The sequence below is a fragment of the Sciurus carolinensis genome, chromosome 15 (genome assembly GCF_902686445.1).
Source record: "Sciurus carolinensis chromosome 15, mSciCar1.2, whole genome shotgun sequence".
In the NCBI taxonomy this organism is placed as follows: Eukaryota; Metazoa; Chordata; class Mammalia; order Rodentia; family Sciuridae; genus Sciurus; species Sciurus carolinensis.
The window spans coordinates 33,626,091-33,641,515 of record NC_062227.1 but is presented as its reverse complement, the minus strand read 5'-3'; the positions used below and the strand labels follow the sequence as shown (position 1 = coordinate 33,641,515).

Here is a 15,425-nt window from a genome sequence, read left to right as displayed (position 1 = left end):
GCATATATATACACATGTGTGTATGTATATGTATATATACATGTATATATAGGTTATTTTTAGTAACTTAGAAAAGAAGCAATAATACTTAGTCAACTTGTAGTGCTTCTATTTAAAGAAAAATATAATAGCGAAATAATCCACCTAATTGAATATCTTAGAATGAGCTCAAGTAGAACACCCAGAGAGAAAGAGGAGGGAAGAAACTCCCCAAAGGTGCCATGAAACACCATTTCAGCAGACTCATTAACATGCCCTGAGAAATGTGGAAATGCTAGACACCCTCATCCGGGGGAAAGCTACCACCTCTTTTACACAACTGTGCCAGGGAAATTGCAAGTCTAAGAGAAAAGGCACACATGTTTCTGAAGGTCTGCCTGTTATGGAGTTCAAGGTTTCAGGTGTTGGGGGTGTAGCTCAGTGGCAAAGCACTTGCCTAGTATGTACTGGGTGCGATCCCTAGCACTGGAAAAAAACCACAAAGTTCAAGGTTTTGGTGCTTGAATTGTAGTACCCACTGCTCCTCCCTTCTTGGAATGTAAACCAAGAGAACATGGGTTAAGGGATAGTAGGCAAGAGGCAAGCAAAGTTGGGTTGGAAATAACACCAAGTCAGCGGCAGCTGGGAGACATCTGGTTTTCTGCTCCCTGCAGGAGGCGATGCTTCCTTTCCATGCCTCTCCTGCAACCCCAGCGCACAGAAGCAGAGTCAAGAGAGCATTGTTTCATTCTTCTCTTCCCCCACGCCACTCCCCCTTGGTTATATATTGTCATGCACTTATCAGAGAAAACATTCAGCCTTTGGTTTTTTGGACTTGGCCTATTTCACTTAGCATGATATTTTCCAACTTCATCCATTTACTAGCAAATGCCATAATTTTATTCTTCTTAATAACTGAGTAATATTCCATTGTGTATATATACCACAGTTTCTGAATGAAACAGACATTATTGCCCTAAGTATATGTATAATTACATGAATGGTGTGACTCTACATTGTGTACAACCATCAAAATGAAAAGTTGTACCCCATTTGTGTACAATGAATCAAAATGCAGTCTATAAAAATAAAAAGATTTTAATAAGAAAAAAAAAAAAAAGAGAGAGCATCATTTCATGGATTCAAGAGAAGAAAGAGACCACGTGGAGTGTAGGTTCCCACCTTTACAGCTCTGGAATCCCAGTCAAAGGAACAGTTCTCCGCCTTGGAGTGAAGTTGGAAGAAAATGAAAAGATAGAAGTGAAGGCAGAAGAGCTTCCTTCCCTGTGGGCAGAGATGGAATCAAAAGGAGAAGGAACTGAATATTCCTCTTGCCTCCACACTGCCCTGGCCAGCACCATCAGTCACACATGTCCAAAGAGAAAGACTGTGTTCTGAAGAAAGGCCTATTGCCCCAGGCTGGTATATGCAAAATTCTACACTGTGATTTTTTTAAAAGTTAATTAAAGTTGTAATGGTGAGTAGATGTCACAGATCAGAAAGATACTCAGAACAAATGACCCAAATTCTCCCCTCCTTGCCTCACCATTGACTCCAGGGAAATAGCGATTAGTCAGGACTGGGTTGAAAATCAGTGGTTCGGATCTCTCTGGGTCTGTTCTCACTTATACATAATAAAGGGAAATCTTCCACTTTAGAGTGTCATAACTTTGCTTGGGACAAGCCAACATTTCAACAAAAACAACTGGGGAAAAAAAACAAATAGATTGGAAAAATTATATTTTTAAGGAAATTGGAGAGAGCAATAAGAATGAAATTGAGTAGGTTTCTAGAGTGGGAAGAAGCCCATCTAAACTTACTGAGTAATGCAGGTGGGGGTGAGGAAGGAGGGAGAATATTTGCTTTTTCTGGCTGTGAACTAAGGATGTGGCGTGGTCCAAGAGGAGGTGATATTCTCAGGAAAAGAGAAACCAGCAGAGTTTTTAGTACTCATGGAACTGGCTTGATGGGTTGGAAACTGGGGAAGCTCTAAAAGCAGGCCCAGTTTTCTCATGGGTTGGTGGCTGAGTTCTGGGGCAGTGAGGAGATTGCAGCCTGGCTCAGAAAGGCAAACAAAACTGTCATAGTCTTGGGGTGTTTAGGAGACAAAGTCCTGCTAGAAGGAGGGGCCCGTGACAAATGCATAAGACATCTGCTAAAGACAGTTGCCGTAACTGGGCGCAGTGGCACACACTTTTAATCCCAGTGTCTTGGAAGGCTGAAGCAGGAGGGTCGCAGGTTCAAAGCCAGCCTCAGCAAAAGCAAGGCACTAAGCGACTCAGCGAGACCCTGTCTCTAAATAAAATACAAAATAGGCCTGAGGATGTGGCTTAGTGATTGAGTGCCCCTGAGTAAAATCCCTGGTACTTCCCCACCCCGCAAAAAAAGATCGTTGCCATATTTTGAACCTGCATGGGATGGAAGGCTAAATAGCTAGGGTCAAAACCTTTGAATGGCAGAACTTTCATGGATGAGGAGACAGAGCTCCTCCAAGCTCTTCAACACAAGTCTGGGAAGGTCACACCTGAGGGGATAAAGTAGAAGTGGACTAAGTTACTAAAGCTGCAACCCATGTCTGAGCCACTCAGTCCCTGAGCGCATTAATTCCTCTATTAGAGAAAAAACTTGCTGGTAGAAGGTATCATTTGAGCTTCTGTGGTTCTTTTATACACAGTGTCCAGCACACAATTAAAGATATGGACATGTGAAAAGTAGGCAGGAAAATGTGTCTGAAAATCAAGTGGGAGAAATCATAGAAACAGAACCCAAATGAGCCACATATTGGAATTAGCAATAACTTAAGAATGACTAAATAATCTGTTAAAGAAAAGAGGACAAGATGTGGAGAGAATTTCAATGCAAAATTAGAATCTGTAATAAAGAAGTTATAAAACTGAAAAAAATACATCTGAAATTAATACATGGGATAGATCTAAGAGCAGACTGGATACAATATATCAGGATCCTTGAATTCAAGGTCAGTAGCAATATTCAAAGTGAAGCATAGAGGGAAAAATAATGGAAAACACAGAACAATGCATAAGAGACATGGGATAAATGTTCAAAAGATCCAATGTATGTATTTTTTAAACACCTCCGTTTTTTACACTTTTATTTTTATGTGGTGCTGAGGATCGAACCCAGTGCCTCGCACATGCTAGGAAAGCGCTCTACCACTGAGCCACAATCCCTAGCCCCTAATATATGTTTAACTGGAGTTCTAGAAGAACAATAGGAAGAGGTTGAGCAGAAGCAATGTTTAAAGGCATAATGACTGAGAATTTTCCAAAAGTGTTGCAAGACATCAATCCACAGCTTTAAGAAGCTCACCAAACCCCAAACATAGTATACAAAAAAAGAAAAGCCAAAAAAACCATACTTAGGCATATCCTAGTCAAACTGTTGAAAATGAAAGATAAAGAGAAAATCTTAAAATCAACTAGAGAATAAAATAAATTATTTAAAATTGAGGAAGCAGCCTTCTGAAGGCTGACTTTTTAACTGGAACTACGAGCACCAATAGACAGTGAAATGACATCTTTAAAGTGCTAACATAAAATAAGGAGAGAGATTGGATCATCTCCCTACTCCATTCCTCTGTTTCTACTTTGAAGAACTTGTTACCATCCTCTTCAAAATTACTGTGGAAGGGCTGGGGTGTGGCTCAGTGGTAGAGCACTTGCCTAGTGTGTGTGAGGAACTGGGTTCAATTCTCAGCACCACATAAAAAAATAAATAAAATAAAGATATTTTAAAAATTACTATGAAAATATTTTGGAGAATTAGTATGCAAGATTTTTCTAGACTCTCTTTAAATAATATGCTTGTTTGATCTCCTCATCCTCAGATTTCTATTGTCATAAAACCTCAGATTTAAATCACTATAAATCAAATGAAATTATGCATATTTTGGATTGATCATGTTCTAGAATGTAATATAAATGTTTTAAGAGAGAATAAACATTTCTATAAAGTGGAAAACCTAACTATGATGCCTATATAGTATTTATTAAGATGTTAGATGAAGTGATTTAGAGTTTCTTGTTACTTAAGATGTGGCCATGACACCAAAAAGCACCTCAAAAATGAGTTTAATTAAACTTTATTAAAATTAAGAATTTTGGAGATATAAAGGACAGCCTCAGACAAATCATATAGGTGATGTAGGACTTGTATCTAGAATGTGTTAAGAACTCTTATACCTCAATAATAAAAGATAAATAACTCAATTTTTTTAATGGGCAAAGAATCTAGACAATTCTTTAAAGAAGATAAATAAGTCCATTAAAAGATGACCATGAAAAAGTGCTCAATATCACTAGTCATCAGGGAAATGCAAGGCAATACCATAAGGAGATACTACTTCATTATGACAAAAAAAGATAATAAGAATGGGAAGAAATTGGAACCTGCGTACACTGCTGGTGGAAATGTAAAATGGTGTAGTTAATGACAGTAACAGTGATGATGCACATAGTAATGGTGGTGTCTTGTTTGACCAAGTTCTGGCTTATTTCATCACTGTTGTAAAGTGGTTCGGTGATTTTTTAAAATTTTATGGATAGTTTTGCTCCAACTAGTGATCTGTTAATAATCAGGAGATGTATTAGTCAGGGTTCTCCAGAGGAACAGAATCAACAGGAAGTATGATTATAAAAAGAGAATTTATTAGTTTGGTTTACATGACCAGAAACTGGATAGTCCACAAAGGCCATCTGCAGCTGGAGAACTGGAAGAACCAGCAGCTGCACAGTCCAAGAGGCAGAAGCCCCGAACAAGAAGGATCAACAGTGCTACCCTAGTCCAAGACCAAGGCTTCTGGAAACTACCTGGAGAATCACTGGCAGAGTCCACTTTGGAAGAGTGAAGAAGCGAGAGTCTAATATCCTCAGATAATTAAAGCAGCAATCAAGAACCCATTCAAGAAGAGCCAAGCTTGCATCTGCATCTGCTTCCTGTTCCTCCAACTTTTATTCCATCCAAGCCACCTTCCTATTGGGCGGTGCTGCCCACGCTTAGGGAAGGACTCCACTTCAGTTCACTATCCCACATTTCAGTCATTCCTAGACACGCCCTCATGACACACCCAGAAGCCTCTTAATCATCCGCATCTCTTAATCCAATCAAGCTGAGAATTCAAATGCACCATTAGAGGAGATTCAACCCTGTGTTCTTTACAAGGGGATCTTCTAAAAAAACACCAGTACCAGAGTCTAATAAATCTCTATTTGATTGACATGAAACAGAATATTAGTGAGTTATTTGTATTTTAACTTCTCACAAAATTGTGGATGTGGAGCCAAAGTTGAGAACTACTGAGCCACACTGACATCTCCGGGGTTAGCAAAGCTGCCCTGGAGGGTCAGCATGGAGGCAGGAAGGAGGCTTGGCACAGGACTCAGGAGAACTTGGTTTTAGTTCCAACTCTTCCCTTGAACTGTGTACTCTGAGCAAGATATTTACCCTTGTGAACTTTGATTTTTTTCATCTGTGAAAATGGGCTAAGCATCTCCTGTGCAGAGCTGTCATGGGGATCTCATGAGCTCATAAATGGGGCACTGTGAAGACTGATGTCTGGGACATTTTATGCCCTCATTCTGGTTATTTTCTTCCCTTACCTCCCATGACCCAGATACTCAGGTTACATTTTTCTAATTTTGTTCTCTTATTTCTTCTCCCATAAAATGTGGGAGTTTGGCAAAAGTCACCTAAAACTTTTCCAGGATTAAAATCCATCTTGCCTTCACATAAATCTAATCTCATTTGTCCCTCATCTGTGTTCTCAAACCTGTTGTGCTTACAATAAATGTTGTTTTTCTGAACCTTGACAAAATTAATGGTTCATATGTTTTAAATGAGGTGATACCAAAGACTATTAATAACCATGTCTGGAGGTTAATGTGAGATGTTGCTCATTAATAGTTACACTGATTATGGTAATAAATCACCAGTGGGTAATAAGGGTTAATTGAATATTTAAAAGATGCCAAATAGAGTTCTTAATCTAGTTAAGGTTTCTATCTCATGGATATGGAATAGTTCCTTGGATCCTAGAAGTAAGAGTCTGGTCTTAGATTATAAACTTTACATTAGATTTCCTCTGTTACCTAAAAGGAAGGCCAGATGAGTAATATTCACATGTGAGTTTGCAACCTGGGCTCCAAGACAATCAACACATAGTTCCAGCTCTGTGTCCTATGAGAGAGCAGAGTTCACTGTTCCTGAAGATGTGACTGAGTGAAAGCTCAGGGAGAGCAGGTCTTGTGCCTTGTTGCTGCAATTTAAGGTATAGAACGGAACCTGCTGTCCAGTGGACAAGGACGCCAGTGGAGAGGATGTTCGTGGGTCTGGGTTAGAGTCTGAGCTTCTGCAGTTCTCCAGGCTCCCAGGTGATAATGGTGCAGCTTGTCTGGGGCCACACTTTGCATGTCGGATAGATGATATCTGTTGTTCTGTCCACCAGCACTTTCCATCCCTTCTTCTGGGGAAATATTTCTTATGCTCCAACCTTGAAGCTTTTCAAGAGTGATCTTCTATATTCTTATATTGCTCTGCCTCCCTGGTCACAGTCAGTTGACTGCTCCTGGATCAAGTCAGAACCTTCACTGACTTGTCTGGACTCGGAACCAGAGAGATCCAGTCTCAGATCCTTTCTGTGGAGCTCTTTCTAGCCCTGTGGAGGTCATTGATCAATGGTGGGGTACAGAGAGAGTGTCCCAGTGCTTCTCAAGTTCTCAGTGCCAGTTGTCCTTCATATGTGAAAAAAAGATTTAAACAACAAACAGTATTGTGATTTTTTATAAAAAATATTTTTAAATTATCAGTGAGCCTTTACTTTACGTATTTATTTATTTATTTGTATGCAGTGCTGAGGATTGAACACAGGGCCTCACACATTCCAAGCAAGCGCTCTACCATCAAGCCATAGCCCCAGCCCCGTATCATGATCTTAGGGGTTATATCACCACTACATCACCACTGATGTCTAGTGCAGTGGTATAAAATCTAACAGGTGCACATCACACACAGGTCTCTGTTGTTAGCTCCTGAACTTTCAAAGCTGAATAACACACCCTGATTCAAGAGACTACACATTTCAGTGTAGTTTGGCATGTGAAGAGGGAGGTGGTGTGCCTGATCCTATCAGTGTGTGAATGGGGTTCAGGTTCAGGAAAAATTTTCTAGGGATGGACTTTAGAGCTTTGAGTAGGAATTGCATGGACAGGTCTGTGAAATTATTCCAGGCAGGGAAAACTTGCTGAGTGAAGGCAAGATGACACTATGAAGCTGTTTTTGGAAAAATGACAGCCAACTAAAGAGGGAGGTGCGTGACTCAACTGGTTCTGAAGAAATGGACAATGGATGGTCACTTTTTTCTTAAAAGTCATATGCACTTAAAAAACAACTAAAAATAATCCTGAATCCCTAATTCTCTCCCAGATACCTCACTATCTGGCAGGTCCTCACTAACACCTCTCCCCCCTTATTTCCCTTAAATAGAAAATTTGTCTTAGGATTGAAATGAATGTTTAAAAAACAAATCTGATCTGCTTTAAATACCAAAATTTGTTTAAATAACACAGAGGTTATGACATCCGTTGACAAAGCCAGGAAGTTCAAAGCCCAGCAGTCCCTGCACGTCGTATTGAGCTCTGCTGTTGTTGGCATCGCTCAGTGTGTGGCAGGTCCTGGTGTTTGTTATTCGGGTCTGAGTGTGCGAAGGACACATTCCTCAGAAGATTAGACTCTTCTTTAGGAAAAATCTGCATGTTTTAAAATGCTTTTAAAAAGCAAGAACAATAATTGGTAATAATGGTTACTTCTTATGTCTTTCAAATGGCGGGTTCCAAGAGTAACTCAAAGTCTTTTTTTAGGGGTAGACTTAAGTCATTTCAAAGACTTTTTTAAAATTTTGTTTTGTTTTGTTTAAAATATTTATGCTTTCCTTGACACTTTTGGAGGACAAAGTTAAATTTGTTTTGTCTAGTGTGTTGGGCAATAGTATTTCATTGAAGGTGGTAGGAGACTTCGAAGGGGTTGGAGCCCTTCATGATTCCCCAGGGTAAGCTCATTGCAGTAGGGTCCATAACATCTGGAACTGATTGTCAGGTTGGAAATGTTGAGAGCTTGGTTTTGTGCCATCACCGTGGAGTGAGATGCACTGGGATTGATTTCTGTTGCTTGGATGAAAGGGTTGATTTGTACAGCAGGACACCAATCCATCGCTCAGCAGTGAAACCCGTGCATCCTATCTGAAGCCCAAGGCAAGTAAAGAGGGGAAACAGTTTAAATTTTGGAGACTTGCCCACCAACGTTACTCATGTGGAAGGATGGGTCTGGAAGTGAAGCTGGGTGGGCTATGCATCATATCTGTTGGGTCATCAGAGTTAATGTTAGGTAGGATTCATTGTGAAAATTCAGACAGTGGTCAGAACTCTGATGAAGTGCCCTTCTGGAAGACCTGTTCTGTCTATGACTCTGGTAAAAGTCAAGGCTCTAGTTAAGAGGCCAAGGACTGGCCAGAGCCAGACAGTCTAGAAAGCTCCCTTCCCAGATTGGAGACCAGAGTGGTGGGTGGAGTCCTAAGAGGGAAACTGATATAACTCTGGAGTCAGGATTAAAGCAGGGTCCCATTCTGTGGATCAGGTGGTCTTGGGTGATTGGGATACAGTAAGAGGTATGGAGTGGTTGAGGGCTTCCTCTGTGGTTCCAATCTCCATGCTCTGGCCTGAAGGGTCCTATTTGTGACCTAAGACTCCACATCATTCAGTGCTATGGTTTGATGTCCTTTTGAAACTCAAGATGAAATTTAATTGCCATTGTAACAGTATTAAGAAGTGGGATCTTTGAGAGATGATTAAATCGTAAGAGTTCTGCCGTGAGTGAATGAAAACTGTTGTCCTGGAAATGGGTTTCCAATTTTAAACAGCTGGCTTCAGCCCAGTTTCCTCTCTGTCTCACACAGGCTCTGTTGCCCTTCTACGTGTTATGACACATCATGAAGGCCCTGTCCAGAAGCCACTGCCATGCTCTTGGGCCACCCAGCTTCCAGAACCTTAGCAAATGAATCTCTGTTCTTTATAAATTGCCTACTCTGTGACATTTTGTTATAGCATAAAATGAACTAAGACATTCAGGAAGCCCCCAGGGCAAATAATATCAAAACCAATACATTCCTGCAATCAGTTTTTTGTTTTGTTTTGTTTTGTTTAGAAAATTTTCCTGGTTTTATTGTATCATGAGGCATTGAAACTTCTGAACAAATCAATATCGGGGCGGTGAGGCAGCTGCTTTCTCCTTCATGTCTTGTGGTTACTAGAGCAACTTGTCAGTAGATTAAAAAAAAAAAAAGACAACCTTTTGCATTACCTAAGTCTTTCCAAGGCATGCGCTGGTACAGCACAAACTTCTGTCAGATGCAACTAGTCTAGTGTCCAAACATCATGCACAAAACCTTATGGCAGCAGTGCACTGTGCCCACTCCGACTGTGACCCTGCTCATTTGTGTATATTATTTGGAGCATCTGGAGGAGTGTGATAATATTGGGAAGAGGAGGGAGGAGGAAACAGCACAAGTGCCTACCCAGGAGAGGTCAGCCGAAGTTGTGCAGGGCAAGCCTGAACATGGCATTGGTGCAAACCCAAGCGTCGTTGATGTTCTTTAGTAGGAACATCTGGTGGGACCCCATGATTGGGTCTTCATCAGCCTTTAGATGACCCACAGCCATGCTGACGATGCAGCTATCTGGCGTGGGCAGATGGTCCTGTGCCGTGATGCTGTGCTGGACTTTCTGGAATGGAAAGCTAGAAAACATCTCCACAATGGCAGCTTTCCCCTGGAACTGCTGTCCTTCCCACGTAAGGCATGACGCGTCAATATAAATTGTGCCTCGTTGGGTTCTGTCATTATCAAATAACTGGTAGTAATGTTGAATGAAGCTGGATCTAGTCTGCTCCTAAATTGGCTTGTGTCCCATTCTGGAGCATCACTGAGACCCAAGGGGCTGGCACGATGGTGGCAGTGGCAGCAAACCTCCCCCCCCCGCCCCCCGCAGCCAGTTTTTAGCAAATGATGGGGGAAAGGAAGCTCTTGGGGGCTAGTCAGGGAAATAAAGGGTGGGATCAATTCTGGGCCTGCATGTTCTTGGTACTGCTTTGTGATCCATTTGGCATTTGGTGACCTTGCCTTCAAGGAGCTGGTAATTAGGAATTAAAGTTATACTCTTCACCCAGACACACACACACACACACACACACACCACACACACTCCTTTCTAAGCCCCAGGTATTCCAATACCCCAAGGTATTTTCAATGGGAAAAGGTAGACTCTTCCTATTGACCCCTCTGTTTAAAGTTTTTTTTTGTTTTTGTTTTTTGTTTTTTCCTAAACAAGAAGAGATTTTTGTTTCTAGGCTGAAATGAAATGTTTCTACTTGTGTTTCAGGGCAAATTATAAGCTTTCAAGCACATGAAGTACCTCTCCCTCAGAGCTGGTCCTTGTAATAAGCAAGAATACTGTGCCTGAGTACTTTTCACAAAAGTGTGTGACCGAGGGATTAGCAGTGGCTCTCGGTCTTTCCAGCCTTAGTAGATGCCGACTGAGCTCCATGCCGAGATGGTTCGATGTCTTTGACCTCAGGTGTTCACAGGCTATAAACACATCACTGACTAAAAGAAAACAGTAGGTAGCTTGTGAGGCTCCCACCCAGGTAGGAAGAACAAATGCTGGGAGAGAACAGGGGAACTTGGGAAAGGTTCCTGGTTGGTCCACTTTTTGTTACTATAACAAAATACCTGAGGCAAGTAAAGAAAAGATGTTTATTTAGTTCACAGTTTTGGAGGTTCAAGGGCACTGCACTGGCATCAGTAGTTCTAGCGCTAGACTTCTTGCTGGCAGAGTCAAAGTGGCACAAGGTCTCAGATAGCAACAGATGGGGAACATGAATGTTTATGTCTGATCTTTCTCCCTCTTCGTATAGAGCCATCAGGATTAAAGTCATGGGGGGGTCCCACTTGATTTACCTAATCCTAATCACTTTCCAAAGGCCCCACCTATAAACACTGTAGTTGGACTTAGTTTCCACCCTCTGGATGCTGGTAACATGTGACTTTGGAGGTTAAATTCCCGCCTGAGCTCAGGGGACAAGCCATAGCAATTCTGAAGAGTCATCGTTTCAGAAGAGTCTGGAGAGGAGCCTTGATTGAGATTTAGTCAGGCAAAGTTGGGGGAATGGGTAAGAATTAAGAATTCAGGCAGAGAGAAAGAAGTGAATCCTCTATGTGTGTTTGTTAAAATAAATATAGGATTTACATCTTAACCATTTTTAAGTGGACAATTCATTGGCATTAAGTACTTATTGTTGTGCAACCATTACCCATCTCCACAAATTTGTCTTCTTCCCAAACTTTAACTTTGTCTTTATGAGTTTCTCTCTTTATGAGTTGGATGACTAAATAACTCACATAAGTGGAATCATCAGTCTTTGTCTTTCTGTGACTGGCTTATTTAGCTCAATGTCTTCAAGGGTCATCCATTTTGTAACATGTTTCAGAATCTCCTTTCTTTCTCAGGCTGAATCATATCCTGTCATATGTCTGTACCACATTTTGTCTGTCTTTCCTTCAGTGGACACTTGGGTTGCCTCTGATGGTTGTACATAATGCTGTTATGAACACAGAAGGGCAAATAACTGTTTGAGTCTCTACTTTCAGTGGGTTCTCCACTTTTAAGCTGTGTGGAGCTTGTGTGAGCCCTTGCTTGTGTTCCTGGCTGTGAGAGAAGGTTAACCTAGGGGTCAAGGCCTTTGTTCGACCCCTTGCTGCTGCAAAGCAGCAGAGTCCCTGGAGCAAGTCACACGCCATCCCTGGGCCACAGTCTCCCTAATTACAAGCTAAGGAAGTCCCTTCCACCTCTCAGATTCTGCCCCTTGGTGACTTTGTGCGAGGCATCCTGCATCCTGACTTGAACCACAGAGCTTCTCCTGGCTTCTCTTTCCTCCTAGTGGAATTAGGAATGGAGTGGACCTTTGGTGTGACCAGATCTAACATTGGCACTTTGGGTCGTGCCAGTGAAGGCTCCTGGTGCGCAGGAGTCTACCACTTTGCCGAGATATGAATTTGAACCTCACAAGGCGAGGCTGGTATTTGGGAGCAGTTCTCTTAGTGGATAAGCCAGGCTGCCCAGCTGCCCGGTGTCCACCTTGCTCAGAGGCATTGCTGCCTGCTGCTTGTCCTTTCTTATAAAGTGACTTTTATGAATTGGTAAAACTATAGTGACTCCATGCAAAAGAGAGCAAGAAAGAGAAAGAAAATGCCTACAGAAGGAGAGCTGGTGGGGACAGGAGAGGAAAGCAGAGAAGTCTAAGCAACAGACATTTCTTCCTGAATAGACGAAAATGGGGCACGCCCAACTGCCTGGTAGCTCGGCCAGGCAAACAACTTCACTGTACATTTGTGACAGAAATAAGACACACCTATTTGTAAAATTTTCATTGAGCATCTGAGCCAGCAGCAAACTTGCTCATTGAGGGAGAAATCATCCAAGAAGTTTAGAAAGTGGCTCAGGAGAAAGGGGAGGCTACACAAACATTTCCAGGAAGGAGCAGAGGGTGAAGGCACCAGCGTGGTTTACCAAAACCAATCTTGTTTGCAAGTAAGGACTGGTTTGAAAATTTTAAGATGTGTTTTTCTTGGCAAATGGAGCAGTTAATAGGAAGAAGCAGGCCAGCTGCCTGTGTCACGGCTGCTGGGAAACCTCCTAAGCTAGAGGAGCTCCTGCGGTACAGAGGCACCAGCCCCAAGCGGTGGGTGTGGCAGGGTGAGGGAGGTGTCCCTCTTCCCAGGCTGGATTGAATAATACGAAAAAGGCAATCGTAGGATAAGGAGAGAAACTGAGCAAAGAAGGCCTCAAATAGTTGATAAAAATAAACAAAGGCATGAGGATAGTGGTCAAGAAGAAGAAGAGGCCAGGAGATCCTTCACAGATGTCGCGAAGTGGGCCATTAATGCCCTGCTGCCACCACGCAGACATCCATCAGCAGGCCACTCAAGAAGCGCCTCTTGATTAACACCATCCCAGAAAATGTCCAAGAGTTTGCAAAAGGAAAGAGGTATTAATGAGGAGGTAGTTAACTTTGGTCAAGACTAAGGAAGGAAAAAGGAGGAAGAGAAAAATGATAATAAAAATAAGAATAAAAAGGAACATAATAAAAGCAGGCACACATGCTATAAAATCATGTCTCCGAATGGCTAAGTGTTAATGTATTAGGAAACCTAAATGAGATAGAGTTTTTGGAGAAAGTATAAATGGAAAACTTTTAACAAGCAGGAAAAGAACACTTGACTGGGTTCTTGAAGGCTACCACAATTAGACTCTCTAGGTCCAGGGGCCTAGGAGTCAGGGTCAACTTTCATGTTCAAGAACACTTTATCCTTTATAGGAAAACAGTCAGGGAAGCAGGTGGACTCACTCATGTGCTTAGCGTCAGCTTGTTTCTAAAACCAGATGACAATATTGCAAGGTAACACGCTGTTAGCCCTGCCTCATTTATGACCATAGATGCAGAAGTCCTAAGTGAAATGTTAAATTTTAAAAAAGGAGGAGGAGTAATGAGGGAAAACTGTCCTTCATTGTATCCTTTAGGGGGGATAAAACCCCCACCACTCACTTCCCACTTTGAGAGATCTTTCCTTTGGGTCCCCCTTTGCAGTTGTCCCTCTGACCTGGTTTCTGCTTTATTGTCCATTAAAATGGTACACAGATCTTTTCTGGTGGTCCAGGGTTTTGCTGCAAAGCAATAAAGTGGGGCAAACAGAAAGTTTACCAAAATCTCAGAATGTGAGGCAAATGGGTAAACCAGAAGGGTTCAAAATATCATAGTTAATACACTGAAAGGTCTGCTTTCTAGTTCCAAACTTCTTTCTAAGATGGTAAACAAAAGATGTTAGTGGGTAAGGACAGGGTTCTTCAGACCTGCTCCCTCCTTCTGGCCATCTGCTTCCTGCCTTGTTCCCATCCAGGAGACCTAAAGAGGCCTCTAGGGCAGCATATAAAGTCCCATGGGTGGTAGTTGACATTTCTGAGGGCCTGCAGCGTGAATGACCCTCATTCTAACATGACCTGCTTCCCACCCCCTCTCACAGCAAGAAAGCAGGTCCTTAGGATCACTTTTCTCATGGGACTCGTTTTGACCTGCAGAATGCAGATTTCTGGAGACAAGAAACAGCTTGTCTTAAGCAGATGTTCTGAGTGTGGACAAAGTTGGGTCATCGGTTCACACACAATCTCTATGCCGGTTGCTCAGAGGCATCTCTGGAGTCTGGGTCCCAAAACTGCCATTCCTGAGAGACATTTCTGGAATTTCTGGCTCTGAGGGGTGTGGAGATAACCTCGTCTCTCTTGGTTTCTGATGTTTGCAAATAATTGATGATTCAACTGCTCTCTTCCCCAGTAAGCTCCTGGCATCTTAGAACATGTAATGGGCCAGAAAGATGGAACTAGGAGAATATGGCAGAGATGGTGCTGTAGATGAGGCAGATTGACAGATAAATGTGTATTTGGGAACAGGGTAGTGAGCACCCTGACCTGGGAGATGAATTCCACACTATGAGATAAGACGGAAATGAGTATAGTTAACGTCCTCCTTTCCCGAGACGAGGAGCTTTGCCTGTGTGCCTCTTTTGAGGAGTTTGAAAATTAAAACTTCCTTGAAGATTTTCACCTCCAAATCAGACTAGGATTTAGCATTTTCCACACCAAATGCTTTGCTCAGAGGCCACACTAAATACCGGGGACTAGGAGGTGTGTGGGAAGAGGACACAAAATGGGAAGTGATGACTAACGCCAAGAGGTCTGAAATAATATGTTGTAAGCTTGAGAGAAATGGTTCTGATTCTGGAGGCTTCCAGAGGCCTGCTGCTCTGATGATCTCTTGCTACCATTCTTTCTGCAGGTGACCACAGCTGGGCTATCAGTATTGCTGTTTGATGTGACGCTGACCAGTCCAACTGTGGGATGGTAAGTCCTGTGCCATGAAAGGAAATGCAAATTTGTTATTGGAGTTTCAACAGGATACTAATTTTTGGTCAAATGTTGAAGAAAGGGTATGTATTGAGGGGGATGTGTCCATCCTAATTTAAGTCTCATATTAGTAAAAGCTTCTTCGTTAAAGAAGACTCTTACTGATATGTATGTTGACATTTGGAAGAGTGAATATGTCACTCTTATTCAACTCTTCATACAATATAGGACCTGATGTAATTTTCAGGAACTGAACTTTCCACATGTACTACAACCAGCATCCGGTTCAGAACATCTCCAGTATGCCTTCCAGCCATTCACCACACACAGCAGCTGCTGTTGCAGGTGAACCACCATTTGTCTGTGGTGTCCAGGGAGGATTGGTTATTCTAGGACCCTTTGTGGATAGCAAAATCCACAGTCCCT

The 15,425-nt window shown here is 42.2% G+C and overlaps 1 protein-coding gene and 1 pseudogene across 2 annotated transcripts in view; one reads left to right on the top strand and one right to left on the bottom strand.

Annotated features, from left to right (window-relative positions):
• Tmem241 (transmembrane protein 241) overlaps positions 1–15,425 on the top strand; it is a 121,607-nt gene that overhangs the window by 94,323 nt on the left and 11,859 nt on the right. Inside the window, exon 14 of one of the 2 annotated variants that reach the window (XM_047526891.1) lies at positions 14,932–14,996. The exons of the other annotated variant lie outside the window; for it this stretch is intronic. Within the exon in view, the coding sequence (XP_047382847.1) occupies positions 14,932–14,996 (65 nt within the window). The remainder of the gene's footprint in view (positions 1–14,931; positions 14,997–15,425) is intronic. 2 annotated transcript variants of the gene reach the window in all.
• Positions 9,573–9,956, bottom strand: LOC124965737 (nuclear transport factor 2-like; annotated as a pseudogene).